The sequence below is a fragment of the Drosophila guanche genome, unplaced genomic scaffold (genome assembly GCF_900245975.1).
Source record: "Drosophila guanche unplaced genomic scaffold, DGUA_6, whole genome shotgun sequence".
In the NCBI taxonomy this organism is placed as follows: Eukaryota; Metazoa; Arthropoda; class Insecta; order Diptera; family Drosophilidae; genus Drosophila; species Drosophila guanche.
In genome coordinates, this window is record NW_022995744.1 from 8,353,556 (window position 1) to 8,366,354 (window position 12,799).

Here is a 12,799-nt window from a genome sequence, read left to right on the forward strand (position 1 = left end):
TTGAATTTTATGAAACTCCCATCTATTCGCGTTGCACAACTTTTTTCATCATTTTGAATCACGCTCTCTTTGACTTTTGCATTTGAAAAACTCATCTCGAAATTAGGGAAATGCTTGGCCACTCATTCCGACACAATTTTCCATTATTACTTTCCCCTTGAAATGTATGTATATGTATCTGTCTGTATATATGTATGTATATCTCTCTATATAATTTTGTATCACGAATTGGAGTCCCCAATCCCTCCCGCGCAAGCAAGACACACACAAAAACTTCAGAGGCAGCAAAGAAAATGTTGGCATAAAATGCAAAACTGTTGATCAGAAATTCGAGAACTTACCTAGTCTATAACTATAGTAAAAACAAAAAAGATGAATCGAAATAAATATACCAGACCAAGCGATGTCAACATTTTAGCCAACACAACTGTACTCAATCTAAGCCTTACCCACAAATATTAGCTATTGAACTTAGTACTGATCCCTCTACAGCCCAGAGACCCACCCCAGTCCAAACCCCACCCCAAACTATATTGAGTAGCGTAACCCCGTTTTTAAGTAGTGCTCATTACATTAAACAATAATTAGTTTTGCTTATATTTTTTCTAACCAAAAGTGCGCCCAAAGTCGAGTATTTTGGTCGCACTGCTTGCATGCTTTTTTGAAATAGACGATTAACCCCCGACTGAAAATTGGCTGAACATTTATTGATCAAAATCTGTACGACACTAATTGTATATAACCAAATGGAGACGCCCCTGCTCCCACTCGCTCTCTCTGTCTGTCTTTCTCTCACTCTCTCTGTTTCTAACTCGTTCTCTCTATATTTTCCATATAAAAAGAAACAAAAACTAAAACTTTAACCGAAACTACAAATTAAGTTCTGCAAAAACCAAAACGAAAATATTTCATAATTTTTCATATATGTATGGTTTCCATTGTATCTTTTTCTTTCTTTCATTTAATTGTAGGGTCCCCGGTGTGGAAACCACGAGACATGATAAATTTAGGCACAGATCCACAGTCAACAACCCGCAAAGACGATGTGAAAAACTAAGTCAGAAAAAGCAAAACAAAACCTTTAGTATCAAGCTAAGCAAACATAAGAGCTCTTAAGCCTTCACAGCTTTACAACTTCAATTCCTTTGTTCGATTTCTCAATTTTACGAGTAACTAATCAAGTGTGAGGCAACAGCCAGCAACAGCAACAGCAGAGACAATGGCAGCAGTTCAAAGTTCAAAGCAGAACAGCGAACAGAACAGAACAGAACAGAGCAGAGCAGACCCGAAGCCGAAAGAATTTCTCAAGCACAACTGTACCTCCGCCAAATGAAGATGCATTGCGAACATAAATTGAATGGAAGTGGAAGTGCTCACTCTTGGGAAATGCTTGGGTTTCGGTTTCTGTGTCTCTGTGTGTCCTCTCCTTTTAAAAGGATAAAACATCGAAGAAGTTTTGTGTCATTTTTACGTTTACGTTTTTACCAAAGGGAAGAAAAGAGAATAAATCACTCATACAGAAAGATACTTGGAGATCTTTTTTAGAAGTAAAACCAAAATGAAGAAGACTTTGATTTATATTGATTGTATTTAAAGTGCAAAACATATAATAAAAGCATAATTAAAGCAAAGGATTTTGAGCAGATTTAATAAGAATTAAGAATAAAAATGATTAAGAAATATGAGAACAAATTCAAATGCATTTGTCGCTGAAAAAGACTTGAACGTAAATTTCGATTTAAATACATTTATTGAGGAAGATGAAGATGAAGCAGCAGATAAGAGAAGAAAACGTAAGCCAATTGCAAACATTGTACTTAGGATTAGAGAGTTTAAATTATAAAACTAAAACACAAAACTCACGAAAACATAAAAGGCAAGAGAATTGCAGTAAGCAAAACAATGTCATTTGCAACCTTAAACAAAAGAAATAAGGAAATTTTAGCCAATTAAGCCACACACCCACACTCACACACTGAAGTAAATGAAAAATGGACACACTCGTAATCGTAAATGGAAAATGAAAAATGAAAATAACAGCAGCAATGCTAATGTTTAGTCTTTAGGGAAGTACACTGAAAAAAAAAAAACACAAAAGATACCAAACAAAAACCACATACTACACGTAAATGAAACAAAACCAAACAAAATAGCAAAAATTTAGTCAAAATGTTTAATGGTAAACTAACAAAAGAAAACTAATAACAAAACGAAGTGACACAACACATCTCCAAACACCCAAATTGGGCTCAGGGCCTCTCCTCAGACCCAATCCCAAACGACACAACAGTACTCGTACAAGAATACCAAACGTTAATTGCAGCAAAAATAATTCAAAGCAGACGCGAACATTAAAAAAAGTAAATTATAAACTATACAAAAGTTTGAATAAACCACAAGAAGAATATATAAGCATAAAGCATGAAAACGAACACAAACCAAAAGAAGACGACAGACACTCTAGCAGAATTACAATAATAATTAAGAACTTCACTTCGAACACTTTGAGAAAAATGAATAACGATGACAACCGAATTATAGATAAGCAAAGAAGTAAATCCCGAATCCAAACAAAACTCCATAGACAAATGCACAATTTCCGAGATCTAAATTGAACATTTGTTTAATTTCTCTATATCTCAATATGGTTTTCAATTTTTTAGAATGAACTTTAGAGGAATAACTAACAAAACTTGCAATACAAGTAAAACAAAACTCAATGAAAATTCTACCAAAAAAATGGGAAATAATAATTAATTGGTTGTGAATGCAGCTTGGATGTTAATTCGATTCAGGAATATAATGAAATCCCCCAATTGCTGAACATTTATTTATTCCTCCAGCCGTAAACGTACACTGTTCGTACAAGTGGCGATTGTCAATGGGTTTGTTTTTCAGTGTACTTGCAGGCATTGCTCACACTCATTCTCACAGGTTATTTCATTCATTTTTTGAAAACCCCAAGTCCCATTAAACCATGTAGCAACAAATCGAAACATAATCAAAACATTTTTTAGGTTTCCAATCAAATTGAATTACGAGTAAATATACAAATGTAATCTTTAATTAAATGATGAATGGAGAATAATAATAATAATGATAATTGAAACTACAGACCATACAAAGCTATAAGATGTCGAGTAAATAGAAATTCTAAAATGTATACAACAGTCTAATTGATAAATGTGCATCGATGATCGATCTACCGATCGATGAGTAACAGGACAAACAAAGAGAAGATTACCAAATACAAAAATCACAACATTTTAACATAATTTTTACAGTTTGTATAAGTTTGACAGAGGTTAAATTATAAACAATACAATTAATGATAATGAACAAAAGTCAACAGGAGGCATGGCAGTCAGTTGGAAGACTTTAGCAAAATGTAATAGTTAAATTATGAAACTCATTTGATGGCGAATGATGAGCGATGAGCGATGAGCTGAGCGTTGGCAACATTCGAAATGGCGTGAAACTTTTTGTACGCATTTGACTATTTTTAAAGCATTTTTATTAAATATATATACATAGTCTCTATTATACGAATGTTTGACAGCCAAACAATGTACTCATTTAATTAAGTTCACGTGCATGCCGTTGCGCTGAATCTCTTTTAACATATTGTTATCGGGCATTTGTCTTGTTTGAGCATAATTGTTAGTTATCTCTTATCACACTTTACTTTTGGCAAGTCCAAGTGCAAGGGCAGCGGGATACACGAGGGTAACAATTGCATATTTATTACGATTTATAAGTCATAAAAACATGCCACGAAACGAAATCCAAATTCGATATAAAGAAAAAAAAGAACTCAATAGCATTGGAAACAACTGTAGTTATTAACAAAATGAACAATGAACAGCAGACAAATTGAATTTTTATTATAACAACAAATTAACACAATTAGCAACTGCAACAAGAGCAAGAACAAAAAAATGTGCAATGGATGTTAATACTTTTTGAGAACAAGAAAAACAAAGAAAAGAAAAAAATATGCAAGAGTAAAAAAAACCAAATGAAAATACACAATGATTATACAATTGCAAATGCAACTTAACACTCGAAATAAGGATAGCGAAAATGTGTGACAAATGATTAAATTACGAATCCTTTTGAAGTGAAAAACAAAAGAAAATAAAATGTGAAATTTAAAAACAATACCATGTTTTGTGTTTATTTGAATTTGAGGCTAATGATAATCAGATAATCAGATAATGATAACATACTCGATATGCCTGTTCCTATTGAATGTTCCCTTGGTTCGTTTTGCAGCACTATTTACCAAAACAACAAAATTCAGCGGTATTATTTTAATTTATTGGAAAAAAAAAAAAATAAAAGGAAGTCCCTAGAACTAAGTAGTCTTTTAGAAAGTGGATTCTCCTATCTTACAAAGTTATATGTTCAGCGTTGAATGTCCTATATTGCTGGTAATATTCAACAGAATATCAAAATGAATATGATTTTCAAAGGTATATATTAAAAAGGGAAAGTATATTTTGGTATACTTCCGAGGGTCAGACGGTATTTCTAATCGATAAAGCCGCTGACACACTGCGGCATAAATCACAAACTTTCAGCTTTATTGTAAACAGCAGCTTGCTGCTTTGCATCCTGACTGATAGCCAGCGATCCGATTACGAGGAGGTGTGGCATGTTCTGATCGTCCTTCAAATAAAGGATAAAACAACAAAAAAGGCTGTTCTGTTGTTCTTGTCGATTTATGTTGTTGTTGTTGTACAACAAAAGTGGTTTTTGTTGTACAACAACCACCATTTGTTTGCACAGTGGCGCCCCCTTGATCAGGGTGGCCTCTTTTGGAACTAAAAAGCGTTGTTGCACAGTGGCGCCCCCGGGATGACGACAGCCACTTTTGGAACAAAAATAACGTAGTTCGAGAATTTACCGTTCAGAGTTGGGGCGCCACTGAGTACAACAAAATTCTTCTGAAAATGCTTCGCTCAAATGTAAATTTTCAGACCGAGTACCAGGCCAACAGAAATCAGCAGAAGGTAGCTGGTTTTTACATTTTTCACTGTGTCAAAAGCTGGTTGCTATGAAACCCCAATTAATTTTTTCAAAAGGAAAGTAGCTACAAGTATGCTACAGTATTTTTTGAGTACAACTTCATAATTTCGTGTAATTCAGAATTGTTACAATGCTATAACTGGGCTGTGTCTTGTCGGATCAGGATAAGCCACACCTTCTTCTGATTTGGGCAATGTCCTCTATCATTTGAATCCATCAAGGACCTTAAGGACTGCAGGAGATGGCGGTTTAAAGCAATTTTAACCACCTTGAATCAAACCAGTTCCCAAAAGATGGTCTAAAATATTGATGGTATTATCGGGTAGCCCCAAGAGTATGCTACATGTTTTATTAGGGTAGGATTTGTTATGTATACTAATCTTAACGTACGCCCTAATCCGACTCGGTCTGATTGTCAGATTGGAAATCGGCCACTTCGACTCCTGATCCTTGTAGTCCTTCTACTCCTGATCGCAGCCCACGTAGGAGTCGCTTATGTTGGACAAGGTATAGTCTTGGTTGCCGGGAACATCGACACGCCGGCCTTCCTTGATCTTTCGCAGTACAAAAAGTTGGATTAACTGGAGACATTCACGCTTCAGCTGGATCCCCACATAGCTGAGTTCAATGGGCCCCATCGGCCATCTGCGTGTAGGAAAGCGGCAATAGAAGCGTGCGATCCTCATCCTTCAGCTCTATGAACACGAAAACGGATACGATTTTCTGAAAAACACAAAACAAGAAGTTTATAAAAAGAAGAGCTGCTGGAACAGTCAATACACACCTTACCGTCTCACTGCATCGCTTGACACCACACCAAATTCCGACACATGTCGCTAATACGAATCCTTGATTTTGTTCTGGGTCGCTGTCTGCGAGCTGGCAATCATTTTTGTGGATCTTGAGTACATCGGCAGACAGCGACACTATGATGTTCTTTTAAATCTTGCTCAGACAACTTTGCAGCCAATAGGCGCCGATGTTCAGGGGATATTTGTAGACATTGCTGTCAGCCTCTTCATTGGCCAACTGTGGAGGAAGAAAACACACAAGATTGATCATTAAATACATTTAAAGATGCGTACCGCTGATATACTCACATTCTCTGCGTGTCGCGCCTAATCAATGCTCGTCTGTATATTCCTATCTGGTACACAATCGTCCTTTGCCTCGCCGAATACATATATCTGTATATATTGTCACTCTCCTCTGACTCTTCAAGCCGCACATTGGGACCATAATGGCCGTCATTGTTGGTTGTGGCTGTCACTGCCAAAATTTGAAAACTCTTGCCGGGGGGAACAGCAGCGACAGTCGATCATCTACTTTCGCGTTCCATAGTTTCCGACTGGTCACTCATTTGCGTGACTTTCAACTCTACCACCTGGGAGCAGAAATCGCCAACCACCTATTTTGACCGTGACAACATCGCAGAAGACATCCCTAGGCAAATCCTCCAAGGCACCTATGATGAAGCACGTCACGCTTCAGCTCTTCAGTACTTTCCGACTTGGTGCTACGGAGTAGATCTCGCCAGTAACAACGTGGGCAATGGATGTGTCGTACATCGGCTGCCTGAACAAGACTAAAGTTCTAGAAACACAATAAATTGATTACATTTGCAAAATGATTATCCAAATAATGTAACAAACCGCATGTGAGAGATAATATTTAGCATGATGTCTGCTTCCTTCCGCATTGAACTCGTAGTGCAATTGAAATTCTGCTCTATCCGCCATGCTCGTTTATTCTTTTCTTTAGGTTTCTTATGGCTATCATTTTTGTTCCGATGTTTACAATAAAGCTGAAAGTTTGTGATTTATGGCGCAGTGTGACAGCGGCTTTATCGATTAGAAATACCGTCTGACCCTCGGAAGTATACCAAAATATACTTGCCATTTTTTAAATATAGCAAAGAAAATCGTATTCCCAGATTTTGACATTCTGTTGATTATTACCAGCAATATTACCGATTCAACGCGAAACATATAATTTTGTAAGATAGGAGAATCCACTTTCTAGAAGACTACTTAGTTCTTAGGACTTCCTTCCTTGTGTTATTTTAATTTTTTTCCAATAAATTTGTGAACTATTCTGCAGACTTTTGTTGTTTTTGTAAATAGGGCTGCAAAACGAACAACATAAACTATCGATAGTAACCAATATATCGAGGATGTTATTTATATCTGACAAAAGCTCTCCACTATGGCATCGATCAAATGCAAAGCGCCAGGTGGCCATTTGGATGCCGATGTGACAACTTTCGATGCTCTCAGGCTGGAGGCGGCAGCGAAAACTGTTCAGAGGGGCAAAAATGAGTTTGTCTCGTTTATTTCAAATTACATTACTCACTGCAAGGACATAACGGTTGTACGATTTTGTAATTAATATATTTAAATATCAGTTAATGTTATTTAGTAGAAGCATCAAGTACAATAATCATATAAATAGTTTCCTTCTGCGCTCTCGTCTTTGATTTTCGTTTAGCAAGTTTTCTATTACATAGACTACTCGTTAGGCTAGGCTAGGGGGCTAGAGATACTCGTGGATATAAATCCACTGGATACACCCGAACATACATATACAATACCATTTTCAAATGCCCACATACAAGATACTCGTACAAACTAGAAGCGTACTAAGGAGCGCGAATGAAGTGGATAAATGTTCTTAAGATGGATATGGATATAATGCTAATTGAGTTACACGTAGAGCTTGACTTGATTTGGGGGGAGCTGACAGGTGGGTTGGGTGTGGACTACTGGCTATGGGTTGGTCTACAGGTCTACAGGTAACCATGGCCGGCCACCTCGGCCGGTATGAAGCCCTCGCGCCCATCGCGCGTCTTCACATAGAACCACTGGCGCTGATCCTTTGACTCGCGACACTCGCACAGGGTCACAATATCCCCCTTGTGCACCGCAATGCTCTCCGTGACGTAGTCCGAGTTTATGGCGACTAGAGTTTGACGTAGCCCGTTGTGCTGCTGCTTTCGTAGCACGCTCAGTGCTGTGGCCACCGCTGGCTGTGGATGTGGTTGCTGGGGAATGGTCTTTGGATGCAGATGCTGTCCGTTTTGGCCATTGGTGATGTACGAGACGTTTGAGACGCGTCGCGTTACCAGTGACTGAGTCTGAGACACATGCAGATGCGGCTGCTTCTTGGTGCTCTTCTGCTGCTGCTGCAGTGTGACGTACTCATCGTTGGAGGCTCCGCTCCGCACGGATGCGGAGCCGGAGGCCAGACCCACCTGCTTGGTGGAGCGCAGCTGTGCGTAGGCCTTCTCCACGAGCTTTGGCTGTGATGCGGCTCGCAGATATAGCTTGTCCACATGCTGCTCCCCGTACAGGGAGCTGGTAGTGCTGCCGCCTTTGGTCACCTGATGTTGGCTAATGCTGTTGTTGTTGTTGTTGTTGATGCTCAGGGGCAGCACCTCCTCGACGGGCTTGGAGCTGCGTGGAGTGCGGGCGCCATCGGAGCGGGTGCCACCGCGCATCCGAATCTCCTTCTCAGAGTCGGTCATGTTGCCGCAGGGACGGGGAAAGACGTCTGCGTTGGATTCCCAGCATGGAGTGTGTCGGGAGCCGCTTCGAGCCGCCTGCGGCAGGATTCCCAGCGGCAAGCAGCAGGCATAGCCCACGTAGCCTTCCTCTGCGTGCGGCGTCTGCACGTAGAGCCAATTCTGGTTCTTGAAGACGGCATTCACGACCATGCCAAGCGGCAGAGGAATCTCCAGCTGGTAGCCACCCGGTCGCGTCTGGTAAAGGGTGCTGGCCGTGGCCAGGACCACGGGTATGTTTCCCGGCGTGGACAGCGAGCAGCGCGACAGGAACTCGTCCACGTTGTGGATCTCATAGCCAAAGCGCTGTACCCGATTCCGGTCCCTTCGCTTGCGATGGCGATGCCTTCGCTGCTGCTGAGGGGCCGCTCCTCCAGCTACTCCGCAACCCACTTCAGAAGCTGCCACCAGGCTGGGCTCCGAGTAGGTGCACTTCAGTGAGTCGGCTGTCGTGACTGTCGAAGCTCGCGCCTGGCCATTGCATGAATCTGCCGCGTTCGTGGAGGCGGCGCCTACTCCCATGGAGCGCGCCTGCTGCAGCCGGCTGGCCAGCTTCTTGCGGATCTCGTTCCGCTTTCGGGCCAGCATCAGGGCCTCGCTATGCGCATCGCTCTTCGGTGCCCGCTGGGGCGTGCACACGAAGAGCAGCTCTTTGGTGGAGGCGGCCGCCACCGGAGCTCCGGCCTGCGCATGACTCTGGCTCCGAGGGACCGCCCTTTCTTTGTAGTCCAGCAAATTCTGATTGCTGAAGAACTTCTGCTGTCCGAGATGGCCGTTGCCCGGTGCCTGGTGCCCCGTGGGCGTGGTGGCGTACCCATTGAGTGGCTCCGTGCCGCCCGGCAGCTGCTTGACCCTGTACCGCTTCTTGGTGACATCCAGCTGGGTGGGCACTGGCTCCGTTCTCGTTTGTCCACCATTTCCAATGCTGATCGATGTCTGCAGCAGTTCGTTCTCTTTGTGGTCGCCACCCAGATCCGAGGACGTGACCTCCTTGGAGTCCTGGTTCTGGGTCTGCTCCGGCACCGCCGGCTGCGGCTGCTGCTGCTCCCGGAGGACCCAGGTGAGTGAGATTCGAGGCCGTCGCAGGCTTAGGTTCTGACCCATCGCGTCTTCGTCGAGACCTAGCCCTACAGCATGCTGCAGTTGGGGTGTGCTCTTCGCTCTCGGCACTACGGCAGCAACGGCGACTAGTGGCAGCAGCTCGTCGATCTCCACATAGTCCGAGCTGTACTCGACTCCCTCCTCTTCCTCGTCTCCTCCCTGTCTCTGCCCGGTGGCTAGTGCTGGCGTTGGCGGTGGCGGCGTGGCCGTAAAGTTTCCCACAGAACTGTCGCTGCTTCCGGGCTGCTGAAGTATCTGGGCGCAGGCGTGCAACAGGTCCGGACAATAGGCATCTGCCGGGTTTATAAAAAAGATATTGTAAGAAATTGTTTGACGGAAACTCTACGGGCTCTTGTCTTACCCCTCAGTCCGCGGCTGCGTCTGCGTCGACGCTGGCGTCTTACCGCACTGCCGCCGCTGCCCAACTCACAGGCGCTGCTGGATCCGGTACTGCTGGAGCTGTCAGTACTAGAAGCAAAACGTAGTTCCTGCTGCTGCAATTCCCGCAGTCGTCGGCGACGTCTTGCCTGCTGCTGCTGCTGTCGCGCTGCTGCTTCGCTGGCGGTTGGTCGCGCGGGCGTCGCTGCATTCTCCGCCAGCTGCGGCGGACCCGTCCTAGCAGCTGTTCCTGTTCCTGCTACTGTGCCCTGCCTCTCTGTGTAGCTGGGCGGCGGTGTCAGCGGCAGTGGGCAGTAGAATGGCGGCGGTGTGGAGTGCACTCGGCGGCTGGACTCTTCCAACACGTAGTCGTTCTCCTGCGCCTGAAGTTCTATAGTGACGGCATCCTCATAGACCAGCGGGTGTCCGTGTCCGTGTCCATCCCCAGGCGGGGCATCCGTGGCGGTTGGAACGCCACCATTCGAGCGGTAAGTCGGCGGTGGTGTGGCAACTATGGGGCGAAAAATCAGTGGAAATTAATTCAGTGTCATTCATTGTCAACCCCAGAAGAACTTGAGAAGTGTTTTACTCATGGTTTTGCCCTCAAAGGGCTGATTGATCCGAACCCACCACTTGCTGCTCACTGACTCTCCTCCTTCTTCTCCCAAGACTTCACTTGACAATAAAAATTCCAATTATATTAAAGATTCTTTCGATTTAAGCAACAACAACAAAAACAATGATGTGCTCTGTCCGTATGGGCTGCTATTTCCACTGTTCATTCCAGTCATAAAGACCATTGAGAGGCGATAACGACGACACCTGAAGCACCAAGGAGGACAACACCCACACGGGGGACCAGAGCACAGATTGAGCAAAGGAGAGGAACTGTGGAGGAACACGGAGGGAATATTTAAAATATTTGCCAATATAAATGTCAGAAGCCGGCGGAAGAGTGGAATGGAAGCCGCTTGCTGACTCGGGCAATAGTTTGTGGCCGCCTGGCTATCAAGACCAAGATCAGCGAGAGACTCTTCAAATGGCCATGACGAAGCAGTGGACGTGGAGGGTAGGGGAGGGGTGGAGGTTGCGGGAGAAGGCCAAGTGGAAGGTGCAGGAGGAAGCGTGGCCAATAAAATTCCAAACTGATATGCTCAATGGCAACAACGTGCCACAAGTGAGTAGTAAAATGTGGAAACGTGACGGTATTTCAAAAATACCAAATATTGGATTGGAGCAGCATCAGCTTCCCTCTCCCCTTTCCCCTTCCGCGTCCTTCCCTCGCTCACGGTATGACTCTGCTTCGATTTTGGCCCATTCGCACAACGTTCAATGAAAAGAGAAAACCAGCAATCGGAGGCCAGGATAAGAGACTAGCGTATACCCTATCCATATATGGAATGCTCTTCAATTTATTTCACACACAAATATGGCCAGAGAAATTGCAAATGGAATTCAAAGACCAACAAATTGTCACAAATTAAAACATATACAAAATGGAAGGCCAATTAATAATTATGATTTACGGAGATTGTAATAAATACTGGAGGAATGCCACAAATACGCAGATGGAGATAGAGAAACTTCCTCAAAGTATTGCTACTGCTTTCAAAGGATAGAGTACACACCCATATCCATAACTAAGGCCTGATGAAGCGCGGAAAGGACAAGGCCCAGAGCGCTGGAAACCAGGCAAAATCTGCGGGCCCAGCAGCAGCATCAGCGAAGCAGCGAGGCAGAGTCTTTAACGACCTCCACAACGGAACAGTGGAACGGGTGGGGCTGAGAGACTGAGGGGTCTGTCAGTCAGTTGACCAGTTCTTGGTTGCTCTCTCTCTCTCTCTCTCTCTCTCTCTCTCCTACCGCCACCACGGGCCTAATCAAAAAGGTTCAAGCGCAGAGATCGTGCGAGGATTACATGGGGGTGTGACGACAGGCCGGCTCAAAGTCATTCACTCCGTCGACTCCTACTCCAACTCCTACTTTAGCCACAGCCACATCTAAAGCTCCAGCTCCAACTCGATCGTGATGCTGTGGCCTTTAATGGCCTCTACGTGAGACATGATCTCTGGCAGGCAGGGGGATGGGCCATGCGGGAATCTATGGCTACATCGAGGGCGTGGCACAGTGGTGGGGCAGGGCGGCAGCAGGCAAAGAAAACGAAAGTGTTGCAGTTGCAGCGCTCCATCTGTGCTGTGCTGTGCTCAGTGGCCTGCCCTCTAATTAAACGCAGACGGCTGCCAAATTAGCTAATGACAACATTGCGCCGGAACCAGCAGCTTCAGCAACTCAAACGACAACTGCAACAACTGCAACAAATGATTGCAGCCCATTGCACAAATCACAAATCCAAAGCTGAAACGCCTGCCCAAAAATGGATAAAACTCTGACAAATTTGTTTTGCAACTTGTTGGTTCGCCCGTTGCAAATATGGTTGCTCGGTCGTTCGGTCCGTCCGTCTGTCTGTCTGTTGGTCAGTGGCTGCAACATGAACATGGCTGGCCACTGGGGCATTGTGGACGACCCATGTAGGGGACCGGGGAGCGGGGACCGGCCACCAGTCAAAGCGACAGCTGTCACTCGCTGACTCGACGCTGGACGCTGTAGGCCCCTGGACACCAGTTCAGGCCTGGGCCCCCAATGCGACTTTGGTGATAATAATTCAATCGAGAAATGTCGAAGCGTGCAAATCACTGTGTTTGATTTGTGTGTGCCCCGCTGGCTTAAAAG

At 44.2% G+C, this 12,799-nt stretch overlaps 2 protein-coding genes and 1 long non-coding RNA gene across 11 annotated transcripts in view; 1 reads left to right on the forward strand and 2 right to left on the reverse strand.

Annotated features, from left to right (window-relative positions):
• Window positions 1–4,005, forward strand: part of LOC117579616 — an 84,898-nt gene extending 80,893 nt beyond the window's left edge. For all 8 annotated transcript variants that reach the window (XM_034265567.1, XM_034265569.1, XM_034265565.1 and 5 more), the window contains one exon: window positions 972–4,005. In XM_034265567.1, the coding sequence (XP_034121458.1) occupies window positions 972–1,057 (86 nt within the window). In that variant the 3' untranslated portion in view covers window positions 1,058–4,005. The remainder of the gene's footprint in view (window positions 1–971) is intronic.
• Window positions 4,006–5,337: 1,332 nt separating this feature from the next.
• On the reverse strand, window positions 5,338–6,885 carry LOC117579341. 2 transcript variants are annotated; one of them, XR_004573472.1, is made up of 4 exons: window positions 6,684–6,885; window positions 6,132–6,624; window positions 5,821–6,060; window positions 5,338–5,754 (listed from the first exon to the last, which is right to left on the reverse strand). It is a non-coding gene; the product is annotated as an uncharacterized LOC117579341 (long non-coding RNA). The 2 variants fall into 2 exon arrangements; XR_004573471.1 differs by having other exon boundaries at window positions 5,816–6,060.
• Window positions 6,886–7,402: 517 nt separating this feature from the next.
• The window catches only part of LOC117579230, a 40,134-nt gene continuing 34,737 nt past the window's right edge, over window positions 7,403–12,799 (reverse strand). Inside the window, exons 3-4 of the mRNA XM_034265011.1 lie at window positions 10,053–10,580; window positions 7,403–9,984 (exon numbers count right to left, since the gene is read on the reverse strand). Of these exons, the coding sequence (XP_034120902.1) occupies window positions 7,817–9,984; window positions 10,053–10,580 (2,696 nt within the window). The 3' untranslated portion in view covers window positions 7,403–7,816. The remainder of the gene's footprint in view (window positions 9,985–10,052; window positions 10,581–12,799) is intronic.